This window comes from Aspergillus affinis (genome assembly GCF_023601865.1).
Source record: "Aspergillus affinis strain CMG 70 chromosome Unknown NODE_145_length_84260_cov_87_737417, whole genome shotgun sequence".
Taxonomy (NCBI): domain Eukaryota; kingdom Fungi; phylum Ascomycota; class Eurotiomycetes; order Eurotiales; family Aspergillaceae; genus Aspergillus; species Aspergillus affinis.
Window position 1 is genome coordinate 38,255 of NW_026515926.1, and position 18,560 is coordinate 56,814.

The 18,560-nt window shown below is 50.1% G+C and overlaps 4 protein-coding genes across 4 annotated transcripts; 1 reads left to right on the forward strand and 3 right to left on the reverse strand.

Moving 5' to 3' along the window:
- Positions 1-893: 893 nt before the first annotated feature.
- Positions 894-3,305, reverse strand: KD926_002151 (uncharacterized protein; the record flags this gene model as incomplete). Its single annotated transcript, XM_053093957.1, has 3 exons — positions 894-1,189; positions 1,259-3,159; positions 3,253-3,305. 3 exons carry the CDS (start codon positions 3,303-3,305, stop codon positions 894-896), a joined length of 2,250 nt encoding a protein of 749 aa, XP_052951223.1.
- Positions 3,306-5,100: 1,795 nt separating this feature from the next.
- KD926_002152 (uncharacterized protein) lies at positions 5,101-5,866 on the reverse strand (the record flags this gene model as incomplete). Its single annotated transcript, XM_053093958.1, has 2 exons — positions 5,101-5,500; positions 5,694-5,866. The coding sequence occupies 2 exons, from the start codon at positions 5,864-5,866 to the stop codon at positions 5,101-5,103; spliced, it is 573 nt and encodes a 190-aa protein (XP_052951224.1).
- Positions 5,867-8,441: 2,575 nt separating this feature from the next.
- KD926_002153 (bZIP transcription factor) lies at positions 8,442-9,308 on the forward strand (the record flags this gene model as incomplete). Its single annotated transcript, XM_053093959.1, has 1 exon — positions 8,442-9,308. The coding sequence occupies one exon, from the start codon at positions 8,442-8,444 to the stop codon at positions 9,306-9,308; it is 867 nt and encodes a 288-aa protein (XP_052951225.1).
- A 2,480-nt stretch (positions 9,309-11,788) lies between these two features.
- On the reverse strand, positions 11,789-15,632 carry KD926_002154 (uncharacterized protein; the record flags this gene model as incomplete). The annotated part of the gene is made up of 5 exons (XM_053093960.1): positions 11,789-12,137; positions 12,877-12,994; positions 13,091-13,707; positions 14,388-14,929; positions 15,006-15,632. The coding sequence occupies 5 exons, from the start codon at positions 15,630-15,632 to the stop codon at positions 11,789-11,791; spliced, it is 2,253 nt and encodes a 750-aa protein (XP_052951226.1).
- Positions 15,633-18,560: the final 2,928 nt, after the last annotated feature.

An 18,560-nucleotide genomic window follows, 5' to 3' on the forward strand; every position in this document is an offset into this window, starting at 1 on the left:
GTACCTTAAGCTGAGGTAGCTAACAGCTTACCTGTTTGCTGGAGCGGTTCCTTATCCCATGAGATCAGAGATCAGGACCCTCGTATAGTACCTTACTGTAGGTTTCTTCTCCTGGACGGACGGATCTACCTACCGTTTTGCCTATACAACTGTCCTGTACACCGTACCTACCTAGTGGATTCAGGATACACGATGCAGGTAGACTGTCGAGTCTCCGAAACTATGTATGTGGATAGTTAGTTTTCACAATAATACCAGTATCTACTCCGTAGAAAGTGGGTAGTTCAAGACAAATGCAAACAACTAAATCAAACAAAAAAAAATTCCCCTAGTAAACCCAAAGTCCAATCTATAATCCCACCCACCCTGCCAAACCAAGCCAGTAGCAGCAAAAGACAGACAAGAGAAAAGATCCAAACCCAACTACACCAACCGAAACTAGAAAAGAAAACACCTGAATACCCAGTCTAGCACATCCAATCTGTTCATAAGGTAGCACTAACACTAGCACTGATCATCACCGAACGTCATTTCATCGTCATAAGGGTCACCCCGGGTGGAGGTCAAACGGCCGCAACCACGTGGTTTTGATGACTGAGGGTCCATCGTCCATTCGATGGATCAATCAGATCATCCGCAGGGGTAGGAAGGCCGTCATGACGGCGAAGGTGCAGAGAGAGAGAAACAAGAATGCTCTATTATGATAGTCGCCGATGTTCGCCGAAGTAAAAAGAAGAAGAAAGGGAGACGGGCGGAGAGGAAAATGATAAGAAAAAAAAAGAAAATGGCTAGGCTAGCTAACGATCAGCCGCTTTCACGCTCATGCTCCGTCACTCGTTCAACATAACCGATTCAAACCAGTCCATTCTGTGTATCCCAATTCCGCCCATGCATCAGAAGAACAGGGAGACTTCGAAATCATCTGCTGAGATCCTGCTGCCGTCGCCCGGTCGGAATTCCGCAATCATATCCTGTCCCTCGGGTATCTCGCCAACAACGGTATCGTCGATCATGATGCGCAGGCCGGCCTGGTTCACGCGAAGAAGACGCGCGATGCGCTCGGGGGCGGTATCGTGGACTTTGGAGAGCTGACGTTTCAAATTCGACACCGTTCGTTCCATCAGATATAACGCGCGATAGTACTCGTCGATCTGGCCGTCGACTCGGCACAGGACATAGAAGCATGCAACTACAGAAGAAAGATGACCAGTGAGACTCTGTCTATTACGCTAGACAGGGGCATTGGGGGATGACTTACTTGCTTTCCCGTGAACACCGTCCCGACTACGAATCGGCACGTTCTCGAGCGTCGCCTGCCCTCCGCCTCCGGGGTCGGTGGCTGGTGTCTGCATGTTCGAACGTGCCGCCAGGGCAGGCGACTGGTACGCACTATACGCTTCCTCGTCGCCCTGGTCCTGCAGCATCTCCATCCATTCATTGTCGGTATTCATCTCCGACGGCAGTTCGCTCTGTGTGGCGGACCGTGCAGGCGGCTTTGGACTCGACGTGCCGCTCGACAACTCGACCGGAAACTGGTCCGGATCATCCTGGTCATTGCCACGCAGCGAGAGCACGCTTGTCGGCTGCGAGGACGAAAGGACTTTGCGTAGGTCAAACAACTCCTGGTAGAGGTCTTCTCCGTTCGAGAAGCTGTGCGCTCGACGAGGCACTCGGCTGCTGCTGGGCTCGGCGTCCACCGATTCCAACAACTGCTCTGACGCTCGCGAGGGCAGTGGGACGCGCACGCGTTTCTTCTTTCCCGGCGCTTTGGTATTGTAGAACTCGGCCTCGGAGATCTTCTCCTCCATCTTCCGGATCGCCCGTCGCAGGTGAATCGTGTCGTTCGACAGCTTTCGCTCAGCGCCATGGTCACGGAACACCTTCACCTTGCAGTAGCAGATCTCCGTACTGCCCGGGGCACCAGGCTGCTGAATCAAGCCCTGCGAGACCAGCTCGGTTTTGGCACACAGCCGCAAAGGTGCACCCTTGACGCCCTTGGAAAGACTGAAGTCCGTGGACAGACAATTGAAGGCGACGTGCATCTCGCAGCCGACGCGAACAGCGTGCGGTTCGACCGTCCACTGCACGCAAAAGCCGTCAAACGAGGTGCTCTGCAGCTCGACGTGGGCAGCGCCCTCTTCCCGGAACCCGTCGTTACGGACATTGACGAATTCCACCGCGGACAGCTTCCCGTCTCGTTTACGCGCTTCGTTGAGGCCCCGACCGTCTCGCCAGAGTCGCCACGAACCGACCGGGTCCTCTCGCTGGGCCGCGTTGTCGAATGAAATGCGAACGTACGTGCGGTATCGAGCGGTCTGGACGCGGAATGATGGTGGTCTCGTGTCCGTGACGGATATCAGATACGGCTGACACCGATTCAGGTAGGTGACGGGAATCTCCCGCGTCTGGTTGAAAGTGGCCGTGGGCGCATGCAGAGTCACTCGGTATCGCAGAGTCGGTGACTCCTGAGATCTAGGCTGGTGGTTGTTAAAGAGGCCATCGGTGTCATGGGGAAGGGGCCCATGTAATGGTCCATGGTTCGGTGCATTGTCTGTCGAGTCAGAGGCTACTCCCATCAAGGTATCCAAATGGGACGGAGCCCCCAGCAACGGGTCTAACGTACCTTGTTGGAAGAGGTTGCCTTGAGACAATAGACCTAGGGAGTCATACTCGGAGTGACGGCGAGGAATAGGTTGAGGGGAATTGGTGAGTTCTGATAAAAAGGGGTTTATGCTGTGCAGAGGGTTGGGATTAGAATCATACTGAGTGGGATCACTAATTGACACCCCGTCCAACTGATGATTGGGATCCAAGTTGGATGTCCGGTTCCAGGTCCAGGGAGTGGTCGGGGCATTGCACTCGTGAGCCGGGGTGTGCAAATCACCAGCCGGACTGTGCAAGACAGTACACATCCGATTGCCCAGGACGTTGCAGGAGCAGTTCTGGCGGGTGATGGGCGACAGAAAGTTGACGGGGCTGTGGTCCACCGACATACTCTCCGTCTTGGGCACGTGGTCGGCGGCATCAGCGTCCTGAGGCACCGCCTGGTCGGCAGGGTCCCTCAAGGGAGTCTGCGGTGAGTAAGATCGGGTGGCTATACTCCCAAACTGTCTCTGGAAGTCACGAATAAACGATTCGTCTGGTTTCCGGGATGTTCTCCTTGATGGATGAGAAGGAGAAAAGTCAGTGCGTCTTGTGCCATGAAAAACAGGGATATACATTCCCAGGAGGAATTGTGCGCGGTCAATTTACCTTTTTCCGAACATGTTGGGCCGATCTCCCAGGCTGGGGAGGGATAATTGCATCGACAAAGCTTGATTATAGCTTGTTTGATGCGGCTGGCTGATTTTTATTTTTCTTTCTTTTTTTATATCTTTCTTGCTGGTTCTTTGCCGGACCAGTCTGGGGTTTACCTCCAGATGAAGGAAGATTTAAGGTATGGACTTGGTTAAGGTAACTGTCTCAGGGAAAGCCCGAGTCAGGTGATGAAGGCGGCCACAGGGCAACCCGAACAAAAGCCCTTGGGCCGAGAAGTGAATTGAGCTTATGCTAATGATAACGAATTAAAGGAGACCCAGTGGAGGGGGGAAAGGAGGAGAGGGAGTTTGAAGACGGAGCCCTTCGGCTGCGCAAGCAAAGTCGCACCTTTCCCAGTAGGAATCTCAAGTGAAGGGAGAATACAAACGGGCCCAAGTGATAGGCCAATGCCATTCACTGACTACCAGGTCAATGCTCCAGGCTGAGGCGGTGGTCTGGGGGTTGAAATAAAGAAGGATGATGCTGTATAGAGGCTGTGTGCAGCAACGAACGTGCGCGAGAGAGACCGATGATTCGAGAAAGATCTTTGCGGATCTATGCGATGTGCCGTCCTCTGATAGCTTTGCCAGCGTCGAACGTATAAGGTATCTCGTCGAGAAGCTTCAGAGACTTGACGATTGAGGCTTCCGGAAGTGACTTGGGATCTCGGAACATCGTTAAGCCACGACGATAAACTCATCGATGGCCGTTCAGGCCGTGGTAATTACCTTAGGCCGGCCACCCTTTGATCGAAAGTGCTAGAAAGTGCCACGCACTGCGCGCTGCCGCCACGATGTCAATGGCAGCCAGAACGACCCACTAGGCCTGTCTAGGCAGGTCTGAATGACGATCTGGTAATGCCACGCAGCTCCTGATTGGGCCGGCATCTCAAGCCGCCACGCATTTGAAAGCGGGCCTCAGGCTCATCCGCCAAGCCCCCGGGCTAAACCCGGACGGGTCGCTTCTCTATCCTTCGACGACATCTTCATCCGCCCAGCATTGTGGGCAGGTCTCCATATGATCCTCCTGCGACCCCTGGTTCCGACATCTTGGAGTCATCTGTATGCTCCATCCCAGTTGTTCCAACTTATATGCCTGTCCCTATACCACAACGGTATCTCGTCTGGCGATAGACAGGGTTGCTATCCGCTTCTGGTAAGAGGGGGGCATGCACTACCGGAGCGAATTCACACAATCCTTATTTTTTCCGGTGGGTAAAGGGAATCTCAATTTTCCCATGGTGATGCCGACACTTCCAGGTGATTATTTCTTACTAATAGATACGGCGAGGTGGTATTTATGATGCTACCATTCTGCATCGTGGGAGGTGAAGTTGATGAACGAGTTCCGAGAGAGTCCCGTGCCTCTATTGCCGGAGATTTGGGCCTTGTGTCCTGAGACCACCTCATCTCTCTCTCCCTTTGCATGCGTCTGGCACCCTCTACCTTGAATCTCTGTCCACCGTCATCTTCTGAACCCTTCTTTCATGATACCGCAACAACCCCCATCATCGCGTTTTTCTGCGTTTTCTAAAACATGGTCTCGATATGCAATCCATGGCTTGAATGGTCGGCAGTCAGCATGCCCTGTATCTCTATTTACGACTCCTGGCCCCGACATAGCTACTACCATCGTTCACAATGCCGTGACACCACCAAATTCTAAGGACGAGCTATTTACCCGGTATCTTCTCCCGACCTCCCTGATCTGTCTCCGGATTTTGATCAGTTAGGATCATCGCGATCGACGTCTCGATAAGCCCAGCACGAACAACTGACACTAAACACCACCGTCCCGATCGCATCAACCTCGTTCTATCGCCCCAGAGCGCGTCAACCGCATTACGGCGCGTGAGATGAAATATCCATCACCAATATCATCGCCTTGTTCACTATCAAGTCGCTCATATTCTCGTCCATCAAAATCGTACCGCGGAAGTTCCGCTCGCGCCGCTGCCCTCACGAACCCCGTGTAGTTGATAATCTCCATCCACTTCACATCGTTTGGGGGATTTCCGATCGCCGACCGTAGGTAGTTAACGCTGTCGCAGCAATCAGACCGTCGAACCGATTCATCCGACTCGCGACCGATCTCATGCTCTGCATGTCTTGCCGGAGATGCAATGCGCCCTAGAACAGTGAGCACGACTTCTCGAGCCAGCCGCAACCGATCTCCCGGGTCGACAAGTCGATGCAAAGAACACCTGATGGCATAATACCATAAACGAGTCGATGTTGGAGCAATTGGAGTACCACTTCGTTGGAGAGAGAGAGAGGGAGGTACGGAGAGCGCGCGGCATCTACAGGTATTACGCATCCGCCATCTCCAGCCCTTACTCTCTCATTTTGACTCCACCGGAAATACCGCAACCTATATTCCGTGCATTTCCAACTTACGAATTCGGTGATCCCCGGTCTTCGGACAACCTCCTCGGCAGAAATTCAGGGATGTAGCCGTTGCGAGGCAGTGGGTGAGAACAGGGATATAATCTCCGGGCTGGAAGCCGTTCCGGTTGGTGGATGTGGATCTCAAAGAGACGATCGCATAAGATTGGGACTCGCGGGGCCATGGTTCCGGTTCTGAGCTCGGGTAACTTAATCTGGGTTCCGTGGTTGTGGATTGCGATTGAGATTTCAGATGGAGGAACCCCGAGCGAGGACCGAGGGTATCAGGTAGGTAGGTGGTCGGAACTCGAAAGTACAGAATTTCTCTATCATTGTAGAAAAAAAAAAAGAGGAATCAGAGAAAAAAGAAATAAAAAAATAACTTGAATAGAGAAAGCGTACCAAGCGACCGCACCCGCGCTCTATCCATGGATATATAATAATAATAATAATATTGTTACCCCGTTGGGCCAATGGCCATCCGGTCTATCTCGCTATCTAGGGGGGGAAACCGAGCTCTTGGCCTTGTGCAGACCGACCTGAAGCTTGAGCAGATCCTTGGAAGACACTGTCTCCTACCCTCTCCATGGATATATATAACTTCAATTTCTGATTCCTTTGCCCACAAAAACACATAGAGGATACTTTATGACCATATAAATGATAATCATTAAAGTTGGGTATTGCGAAAGACTACGCCAATAAACCCAACATTCCCGATGTTCTACGTAGGTGTACAGCCTTATAGAAACGGACCGGGGCGTTGAACCGTTCACCTCGTGGTCAACGCATCCACCAATCCACTCCCCTCGGATGAAACAATCACCAGATCCATTATTAAGTGAAGAAAACACCTCAAGAACAAAACTGATAATGATTTAGACATACAAATTAGGACAGGACAATATACTTGAGATGATCAATACCAGTCCAATAGCCGAACTATCAACATGTGTACTGTGTAGCAGCAATTCTCCAACCGATGCCTACGAACTAAGCAAACAAAGAAGTGACAGCCTGAAAAAGTTGGCGCCGCCCGTGCCTTGACCACGGAATTGAATGCCTTAGGTTCTGGGCAGACCATGAGCTGTCTTCTGATTGGCGGGTCGCGTGCCGTCAAGTGGAGGCCTGAGGCCATCGGATCGACTAGAATTGGCTTAGCGGGTTCCGTGGATTTCATCGGTTTGCTTTAGAGATTCGCTGGATTTCTTTCTTTCGGGTTCTACAGTTTTTTTTTCTCTCCCTCGACACGGTGTAGACGGTCTTATTTCCACAGCCGCTTCACACGTGAGGGATTTGCTTTGATTTTTACTGTCTACGCTGGGGACGTTTCTATGCAGATCTCCTTGCCTACCTAGGTAGGTAAGGTACTGTGTAGAATGGAAGACTCACGGATAAAACTCGGCTTCTGGAATAACCCGAGAATTAATCGTTTCGTCATGATCAATTTGTTTTCTGCTTCCTAAAATTAGGTGTATCGGATATAACACGTCCTCTTTGCAAGAGAGTCAAAAATTCATCAATTAAAAATGACTGAGCACATGTTTCATGAGCAGAGCCCAATAACATCTGAGGAATACATCTCTACTACCGCGTGACTACTGAGTGGGTGCAGCTCCATGATTGTTGATCTAGATCCAGGAAATGACTTTCTTCGATCTGAGTCTGCGAATGAAATGGAGGTGGACCGGGCGGTGGCGGTTGGCTGTGCGCAGTAGCTAAGAGCTGGATGATCACCAGCAGTCTAAGATGCAGCTGCAATGTACAGGTCGCACGAGCTCCTCCTTAACGATGTTGAATATAGACCGGGTCGACAAGTGGTGGCTTTGGTTGTGGCACGGTACGACCAATGTTTGTTTGTGCATGATGTCACCATCCCTGGCGGTCTTCGTATTCTGGCCGGGAGCGGGCGACAGACTGGTGGTACAGCCCACGTCCTTTCATTTGCGACGGTCTGCAAACAAAGAATCCAGGAAGTTTCACCCCGTGTCTACCGTCATTCGTACTGAACATGTTGTTCGAAGCTATCGAAATGGAGCGAAATGGAATCGAAGCGGTTCGAAAGGCCCAACCTGACGGGTGATAATCCTATGCATGCACCTTTTGCGGTAGAACTAAAGTCACAATAGCAACGACTCCACTCGACCAGTTACCTGTTTCACAATCCCCCCGGAAGGGAACCCATTGGACGGGCCCGACAGCCTGAAGAGGACTGACGTGTTGATGCTCGACTTAGTCTTTTTTCCTAGGGTTCTGGATGTCGACCCAGCCAATCATGGCCATCAGAGGAAGATGATCTGCCCGTGGCGAACCCTGGAATTGCCTGGTCCATCTGGGTCATCTTCTTCCTCTGCTCATGTCGGGTTCGCATCCCGCCAGATACAACGGTCTAGTCGCATCCATGTCCCTCCATGTCCATCCTGCCCATTCGCTCCTTCTTAAAGACTGCCGCCCGCTTTTTGCCCCCCTTCACGGCCCCTGTCGCTCGAGGTACATGACCTCCGTCTCGTTCGTCGCGCTCCCCATATAACGAGGATGCCTCCCAACAGTGTCTGGGCGCTCGGTCTACTCTACTGCGCATCCATCCTATAACCCGGCTTGGTATGTGATCGTGCTTTCTGATCTTCGGCGTATTCCAAGCACCTGCTAATCGATCACCATAAAACCCAGCCACGACTCAGTCACCATCGACTCGACATCTTTTCGGTTTTCTCTCCGCGAAATGCCCCTTCTGGTCCCTTCCTGTCTCTACGATCAACCATGTCCGCCGAAATAATCCACCCTCCCAGCACCGAGAGCTTCCCCTTTCCCGACACCGCACCATCCAGCTCTCTCGCCTCGTTGCCTACCATTGCGCTGACCCCGGGATTCTTCTCGCTACCTTCGCTCGCAAACGAATCCTGGCCACCATCAAACGGCCTCCCAACACCTCCTCCTCTGCCTTCATGGGCCGTCAAACCCGACCCGGACGATCGGCAACTCTGCATCGACCCAGTCCTTCAACCCGACTACCATCTAAAGCAACAATCCCAGAGGACCCAACGTCCCCGAAAAGCCTCCACCACCTCCTCCGCCTCCTCAGACATCTCCTCCACCACGCACCCTCTAAACAGCAAACGCGAACAATTCCTCGCCCGCAACCGCCTCGCAGCCAGCAAATGTCGCCAAAAGAAGCGCAAACACAACAAAGAGCTCGAAAGCCAATACGAGGCGGTCGCGCGACGAAAGAAGCAGCTCCAGACCGAAGCAGACTATCTGCGAAGCCAGATGTTACAGCTAAAAGATGAATTACTGCGCCATTCTCAGTGCAACGATTCCTCGATTAAGGGACATCTAGCGCAGATGGTGAACCAGGTCACGAGGAAGAGTCCGACGTTTATTGATATTAATAGTCTGTTGACGACGGAGAGTAGTCCGTCGCAGCGGGAGGCGAGTGGGAATAGTTCTACCACTACCCCTCCTCCTGGAGCTCCTGCTGGTATCACAGCGGATAGTCCGTTGCTGCAGGAGGTGTTGGAAAGAGAGCGTCGACAGTCCGAACGGTGGGGTCTTCCTTCTAGCTACGCAGGCAGTGGACCTGGACAGAGAGCGGAGGATACTTTTGATGATTTGATTAATTTCGGTTGAGCTGATATTGATTCTGCGCGTCTCTACTTATTTACTCTGTGGTTTTCATGGAGTTGGGGTCGGAGTTTCTTTCCGGTTGTTACATGCAAGCTTAAGGTACCTTGGGATTCTACGTCGATTTGCCTTTTTTTCTTGCTCATCTCTTTGCGTTTTCGTTTGTTTTCTGAACCATCCACGAATGTACACGAATTGAACGTGCGCGATTGAATCTTGGTCTTTGTATTTTACCAGTCACTAATCCGACGACATCTCTTCTTTTCCACTTCAAATCCCGATCTATCGACCAACCCGACCAACCCGACCAACCCTTGCCTGAAAGCATTCCCCGGTCTTTTCTCTTCTCTTCTTCCTTTTGGTGGCTTATAATGAACAAACAGCTAGCTAGGTTGACCGGGTGAGACGGGATGTACATAAACCACCATAGCCTGGTTCATAGGCATTCTACCTAGTTCATGGCCTGGTTTACATATCTGAAAAGAAATATTATTTTGAAGATAACATGATCGTGAACATCTCCTGTGGCCCATTTCGCTGAATTAGATACCATATGACCGCCGTGATGATCAGAAACGACCATGGAGGAGGATGGCAGGGGAGGGGGAAGGATAGGCAAGTGGCACCTTAGGCATCTAAAATGAGAATGCCCAATCCAGAAGAAATACATAGCAGACAGCAAACCACCCGAGTAGATAATATCCAGCGGTATTGCAGGATTACTGTTGGTATGCTTTGTGTGAAATCTGCGAATAGCCTCAGGACTTCCACTTTCGGCAGAGGCGTTTCCATTCTAGAGTAGATTTCGAGTGAACTGTTTGACGAAACATCATGCTAGAAGTGGATGTAGATTGGTAGATGGCTACGTTCCTAACAGTCATAGCGTGCCTAGAGCCCTGGTGACATCTCTCAGAATGCCCCAATACAATCGAGCAAACGAAGATCATATGAAAAGACAACCGGTAAACCCTCGACCTTTGACAGCACACGGAAGTAATATCCGGGGAGAAGGGAAGAGGTTAAGGTGTCCCGGTGAGTATAGGCATGAGTCTCGTGACTGCAGCCGGCGCTGGCCTAACCCCATGGACGTGATCTCGTCTCAACCCGCCTCGCTATGCACGACACCAGCGAATCCTACACAGGAGGTCAAAGGACCAGGTTTCGACGGGTCTGGCGCGGTAGGTGGGGTCTCGGAGTCTTGTGTAACTCTATTCGTCACTGAAGTCAATACAACCACCGTTGTTTACGTTTACTTCCTTCATCGTCGAAGCTGCCCCGTTCCCCCAGTGCAATCCACCTTGCTCAAAGATCCAATGTCATGAATGATCTACTTACTCCCAGGTGAGAAAGGGAGCGTGAGATCTGTGAGAATCTCCAACTCCAGCTAATAACCGACCATATCTCCTGCAGCAAGATACGCGCCGTCGACAAAAGGCGTCCAAACGAACCGACAAAGTCTTACGAAGTTGGCACAACAACCATTAAACCACGGACGGATTCTCAAACCAGCATAGAGCACGAAGATTAGAGGAGATCGAGCGCACATCCAACTTCTTCCAATTGATACTGTGGTTGTTGTTCCGAAGGTTGAATGCGAGCCGAGCTCTAGTCGGTTTGTGGAACCTGAGTCGCGCCAGCCGGACACCCGCGAGATGGGGTTCCCCTTCGCCGTGAGAAGGTCATTCGATCCCTGAACTCTGAAGGCTGTTCCTGACGAGATTGGAGAGAAGGTTGATAACGTGGAGCCAACCAAGGATTATGGTGATACTGAAGGAATGGGGGATCGTGCTCCGAGGTCTTATTACATGCTTGAATGGACGATCGCTGACTCGGTAGTGCTTTGCGCTTTACGAATGAGTTGTTTCAATCAAGGAGACCTGCAAGAGCATACCTGCAACGCGCCTTAATGCACTGCGTCGACTATCAGATCGACTGGCCGGCACCTCAGGATAGGAGGGATGTGGAAGATGAAGGGAATGTTCTCGCAGATAATACGACAGCGATCAATGTGTATCGTCAAGGTTGGCATCGATTTTCTTTTAATTAACACTTCCTTGTGGTTGCCAGGAATACGGTGCTAACATTCATCTTTTCTTCCCTAGGCAATATAAATGAGCCAGCCTTCGTACCCCGTGAGCCGAATTCCAGTCAATGCATCTTCGTTATTGGCCATTCGATACGATGACCCTCCTCTTCCCGATAAAAAAACCGTCCTGGATAGCGTCCCCTAAAACTATAATCGACGATAACTGAGACCTCGCAAGGACTTTGACTCGTCGAGCGCCATCGGAAGATTAGGTGGGCGCGCTATAAACCGAGAACATCCCAACAACGCTTAGCGCGTCCCAGTACATTTCAGGTTTATAAAGGAAGTCCCGGGAGGTTGAACCATGGCTATGCTACCTCGACCGATATCCCGGGTTGTTCGATGATCATCTCCAGAAAGTCCGGCATTACATTGGGGTACTAACAACTTACACCCCCGACTACACCCAAACATTGCTCTGTGTCTGTGGCATCAAATCAAGAAGTTGATATGTCATGCGCACGACAGTGAAGAGGTCCGCCGATCCGTCATCCAAAATATAATCGATCCACATTTGACCCTCTTGTTGTACCTGCGACGTTGGGCCCAGACAGTTCCACAGCTGCAGAATTGGCTCCAACATGTCCATCAGCCGATGTGCGGCAATATCACCGCGGCTGCAGAACCGCAGAACAGTGAGACATGTATGCACATGGGCGGGAAGATCAGGGAAGGTATTGCTGCTGTCTGCGAGGTATCTTTGACAAATTCCGAGCAGGAGCACGATACAAGCTTCGAAGACGGCACATCTAGCATCTATGTTAGATATTACTTACCATCCTCTGAGCAGGGTATATTCAAGGTAGTCACGCACACAACCAGCCAACGCGTCATTATCACTTCTTGGCCATACAACAGAGAGGCTATGCGAGCCAGCTGCATGGCGAAGTCTGTGTAGGTGTTACATATGTGTCGGGGTATTTGGCTAAAGAGTCTTTCCAGCAGGTAGGCACTCTGTTGCGGTCTGAACTATCCTTGGCAATCCTGGAAAGCTTTCAATAGCCGAGAATAGAGCTGCAAGCGGGAGTCTATATACAACATGTGCATCAGGTATAAGACCCTCTCTTGATAAATAGTCAACGTTCGGTTCGGGCTACTGAGTGCTGCGAGATGCAGATCCGGCGGAAGGGCCTGGTGCTATTGGTCGAGTTGAACTGCGAGCCTCTCTGAGTGGCTCTAGAAACTGCCATCCTGGCATTGGGCCATCTCGGTTTAGATCCCTGAGGCCACGAGAACTAGCCTGTTCATATAGGACTGTATGAGCCGTGTTAATAAGGCCTCGCTGTTGGAGTCCATATCCAAAGTTCTTGTGTAGTGGACCTGAAGCTCAAGTCAGCATGGAGATTTTGTTATTATCTTTGATACTTAGACGGCTAACTAGATCAGTTTCATTCTGTCTCAAACAATTCCGATACCCTAGCAAGAACGAAAGCCACCTAGTACCGTTATCAGTATCCCCTGGATAACCTGCCTCTTCTGCTAGCATACCCTTCAAGAAATATCAATGTTTGGAGGGTCCGTCGGTATTCGTCATCACCGGTCACATGCGACGTAGCGCTCTGTAATGTGGCGTCCATATCCGCTTTCACCAGATTCAACGCAGACACTGCGAAGACTTAGTCGGGATATTCCTCAGCCAAGATCGAAGGCTTACTTATCAACATCCTCGCATTCGAGCTTTTGTCCATAATACAACCCATACAGAGCAAGATAGATATCCGCACCCCTTGAATATGACTTGCTTCGAACGCCTCATTCAGACTGGCAGAGGCGAGATAGAAGAACGCCGCCCGCGCTTCATCGCAGATCTCATCGATCTTATAATGACTCCCGATCGCAGCACACGCGGCAACCTCGCAGACGTCCTGCGCCGTTGCATCATTGCTATGATACACTTTATCAAGTAGCTGGCTCGATTTGCTTTCCGTCGTCACATAGAACAAAGTCGCCGCACACTGGAAGAATGCAGAAACCGCGCGTCGCGTAATCTGCTCGTCAGGAAGTCTATCGCGTCTGCTCTCGTAAGTCTGTCCGTACTGGATCTGTCGACCCAACGGGCCCACTAGTGGATGAGAAGCAGTGGCAGCGTAGAAGAGACGCTGTAAGCCTTGATCGTCGGGGGGCGTGCTCTGTTGCGTGCTCTGGTAAGTCCGGAATGAGAAACTTCCAGATTCCGCTGAATTGTTATTGTTTCTTGGAGTGTGACCCTCACTCTGACTTTGAGTTTGATCCGAATACTGGCCTTGAGCCTGCCCGATTGCCGTTCCGCCAGGCCGGAGCAAACCCCGTTGCTCAATGATTTGTTCCAGATAGGCGTTTCTTTGCTCCAGCGCCTCGAGCCGTGCTTTCCAGTGTTCTTTTTTTCGCCCGTCAACGCCAGAGTATTTACATTCGATATTAAGCCCTTGACAACTTAAACAGGGCCTCAAGCCGTCGCACTAACCACGAAAAATCAAATAGTTAGAGAAGTTCTGAACTTATTCAGTTGAAACGAAATAAAAAAAGAAGCAATGAAATACCCGTTTCCGCAACCCCCGACATTTGTCACATGCTCTTGCGACTTTCGGGGTTTTCTTCAGAGTCCTAGGGGGTGGGCGTGGCAGGCCACGCTTCTGAGCAAGCGGTTGTAGTCTGTCCATCACATCTCATGGTTGTAGATGCGTGTGAAAGAGTCGACACGATGAGATGTGAGATGAAAAAAGCATCTTTTATCAAAGTGGGGCGCCGTTATCAGGGGAAGCCATTAAATCATGGTGAATAATCCCCGTCTAGTTCCTTGACCTGCCATGAGCAGGTTCCAGGAGGCGAACGAAGCATAGGAACCATGGACTGGAGCTTCCACCATCCGGTCTTGTTTCCAACCTGCCTTGTATTCGGTGTTCCGCGGGTTCCAGTCTTTGATCCGGGTGATTATTGATCATTGAGCTAATTAGCATGATATTCCAAACTATGCTATGTATATTACAAAGACAGCTCAAACCACAAGCGCAATAGGATACTCAGCGTAGACATCGGTGTGTGAACCCTCCTGCGCCTGCACCTGTTCCTGAACGTGAGAAGAAGTCTCAAGGGCTCTACGATAAACAACCGCCGATCGCTGATCATCCAAAATCGACAGCGGAACGCAATCAACCAACCCCAGCCCCAAAACAAGAGGCGGATCATTTGGCACGAAGCACCGAACCGTCGCGACGGCAGTAGACATCGTCGCATGCCAATCTGCCATCTCGAGGAGCGAGCATCGCACGGCCGTCTCATGCAGCGGCTCTCCGGGGCTCACGAGCGCACCACTATCATTGCTCCGCAGGGGCACCAGGGCATGGCTGTCTTTCGGGAAATGGAACAGGTCTGGGGAGGTGGCGAAGACTTTGTGCGAGATGCTAACGGCAGCGCTATGTTGTGGATGATGGAATCTGCCTTTCAACCCGATAGAAATAATCTGGACACCGATGCGACTGAGATCGTGGAAGATGGACGGTAGATCCACCTCTGGGGTTGTGATAGAGATACTGTGGGTGTCCATGTTCACGGACAGGTATGCCTAGACGTCGAATGGAGCGGAGCTGTTAGCCAACAAATCCGCAAGACACAGGTATCATGTCAGTGAAATTGCTTACCTCTTTATACCTCGCCAAAATCGCCATCACCCTCCTCCGATCCGACCCCGACGTCCACCGCACCGTTAGAGAGATCATCCCAGCGGGCAGCACACCACATTGATTCTCCAAATCCACCATCGCCCCAATACACAACGCCAACCTTAACGCAACAGCCACATGCTTCCCAATCGCCACCGTATCCCTCGAACAAGAAAGCGCACTCGCAGTAAGAAACCCCGTACAAAGACCCTGAAACCCACCATGCTTAACATCCCCCACCACCTGGGAATGATCGACACCTTCACGGGCAAGATAATTCAAATATTCCAAAACCTGCAGCACGACAGTCAAGGGACCAAGATGCATATTCGACAATAAAGGTTTCAAGTTCCCCACGGTGTCGGTATCACCGGTTATCCATCCTTTCATGTCTCGAAGGATCCCTGCGCCCGGGATTTCGCGTAAGGGCGGATATTCTTTGACCAGGGTTTTCCAAATTTCGGGGAGTTCTGCGATGGCAGTATCGATTGTTTGGAGTGTTGAGGCATGGTGGATGTTTTGTCGTAGATGAGCGAAGTATTCCTGTGGAGGGAGGATTGTGGTCTGGGGACCGCAGACGAAGATGGATGGGGTTTCTGATGGCATTTTGAGAACGGTTTATGCGGACTTCAAGGAATGAGGTTGAGCTTTGGAAACTTGACACCAATCTTGAAGCCTTTCTCTTCCTTCCAGAGAGAGAGGAATATGGAATGATAGTTCTCTTTCGCCAAGGGAGTTATACCTGAGTCGGTCAAAGATAAATGTTCCGACAATTATAGAAAGCACGTTCCGCGAACTATCTTTTTATTCAGAAGAAAATGCCTCATCGTCATTAAAACAGGGATGGATGACGAGGACAAATAACAGATCCACCAAAGCAAGGCATACATGTCGACAATGCTTACTTTTGATTGTAACACAGGTAAGATAATTAAGACAGGCAGGGGCAGACACCTTGCATAACCCCATCAAAAATAGCGAATAGAATAGCAAGATAATCAAGACAATCCATTTCCAGGTCCGCCAACCCACATGTCAAATGGATCCATCATGTGGCCACAGTAGATTAAATCGCTCATTTTGTGCTCGTGCCCGTAAGGACGCGCGAGGCTTGGGGTTATACTCTGAACGACAGAATTGCTCGACACAGCTGGTCTGCGAGTCCGGCGGCGAACTCCGAGAGGTTTGCATGAGGGGTGGATTATTTAGGTATGATTTTCATTTTGTGTCTCTGCATAAAGGGTGGGAATATGCATCGGCTCTCTCCGAATCCTTTCTAACGCCACCCAGCCATGCTCAGGAGAGGAAAAGGGCAAGACAAGACACCGAAACCCCATACTACAGTGGAATGATTTAAAAAACAGAATATAACCCTCCGTCTAAATCAACCCAGAGCAAACACATACGCAATAATGTGGCTGGGTGTCTGCAGCATACATCGGTGGCGCCGATCCCGCTGTTTCCCTTGCATCAAGGCATCGAGGGTGGCGGTGAGGAGATATACGTACTAGGCTATTCAGTATCTAGGGAGTAGCATGCGTGTTTTTGGGGATTTACTTCATGAAAGGGAACGTGTCTGATTCTGACAACAGGGGTTCTGTAAGTATGTGCGAGGAGCAATTGTATTGTAATGCGGTCAACATATCCGATAGATCTAGGCGCTTCGCCGGCTAAAGCAGAAGCTCGTGTCCCCACCATCCCACAAATGCTCGTATATGATGGACGAGGCTTTTGTGTTCTTCATTCATTTCTTGTGCTTTATTCTAGCAGCACGAATCTAAGATATACAAATAAAATATAGAAAATTAACATTAAGTCCACTACCTCCCTTGTCCCTACTCAATTTACGGAGTCGTTGTCGGGGTAAGAACCCCGACTTCCCCTATGATATGGCATAGAGTTTGAAGTATCTTCCGCAGGCCCTGGTCGGAGTAGTATGTGACAGCGGAGAACTGGTATCATCAGCTAAAGTACTTTCGAACAAAATAGCTATCGTACCTCTCCGTCCGCTCTGAGGCGGAGGAACTCATATTTCCTCGCATTTGAGGAAATGCCCCAGATTGTTCTGGGGCCGCGGCCAGTCTTTTCTTGTAGGTAATGGACTATCGCTAAGAGTCGAGTAAGCCAACCGAACATGAGAAGGATAAGAGATAGGGACATACCCATAAAACACAGAAGATCGCTTGAGCCATCAAAGTTGGCCGTTTAGCCTCTATAAGAAGCACCCATATCCTGCCGATAACCTCCATACCATATCGCATAGTCTACCAGTCCTGATAGAGTATATTCTTTCTTCTTCGCTTTCTATATGTGATTGAGGCTACACTCTACGTGTAGGTTTACATCATCTGAATCGACAATGGCGAGTACCGCCAAGAGAACCGCATTCATACGGATTCCAACTGCCCCTTCTTGATTGATTTGTTTGTGTTTTCTGAGCAAGGGAGTAAGCCCGAATAGCTTTGGGATAGATTTTGTCCCGAGAGAGGCGACTGCCATGCTGGGAGGCTTTTCAAGTGCCACTTCCCTTCTGATGGCTTGTCGAGCCCGTCGAAACGCCTTCTTTGCCTGTTGTTCTTCTTCCGGTCACGTACTATCTCGTCCACTTCGGCCTCAAGCCGGTTGAGTCATTCTAGGACTATACGCGATGGGATGTTAGTATGGTCCTGATTACGGAAGCTTTAGGGGCGACTCAAACATGGAACGAGAGCTTGCCGCTACAGGGAGAGATACCACAGAGACGGCCACCCATGTTTACGGGTTTGGAGTTGCATAAATGTAGATGCTGCTGGTAGTTGAGAAGATCTGTAGATGGTAGGCTTACGGACCAGCTTCATCCAGCAAGAAGTGGGATCACGCCGTACGGCACGACTTCCGGTGAATTATGAAGCTACAACCAGGTGAATTACTATGGAGATCATCTGCGATGACATCGATACGTATCCGTCACTATGACTGAGGTACATTCGCTCGTCTATCCAAGATCCTATGTTCCCTGATGGGAATGTGAATTGATTCTTGATCAGTATTTTTCGCGCCATAGGGGTGGCGCTGTTAGTATTTTCCGAAGCTTGAAATCAATGTCAGCTCGTACTTGGAAGTAGTTAGTTGTGGAGATGATGTGATATAGTAATAGAGAAAGCCACAAGGGGGAAAAAGCTCTAATAACTGATCACGCTATGGGAGAGTCCTACCAAGTTATAACTCTTTCAATGCCATCACTATGTTGACCGGTGTCTATCTTCTTCCGCTACAAGCTTGCGTAATTAGAGTGTAGCTACATCAAGGAAATGTAAGCAGTGAAATAGAAATTCTTTGCTCGTCATCTTTGTTTCGCATAAATCCTGAATGCATGCAATACACATGTTTTTATTTAAAATTATCATGCTGAATGTACCTACATTACTTCAAAATCAAACCTTTTAGATAATTACATCATAAGATTCCAGTTCCTACACCCCATCTACATACTACGAAAGATTCATATTATTAAATAAACCTATGGGTCAACTAGCAAGATATTTGAAAAAAAAA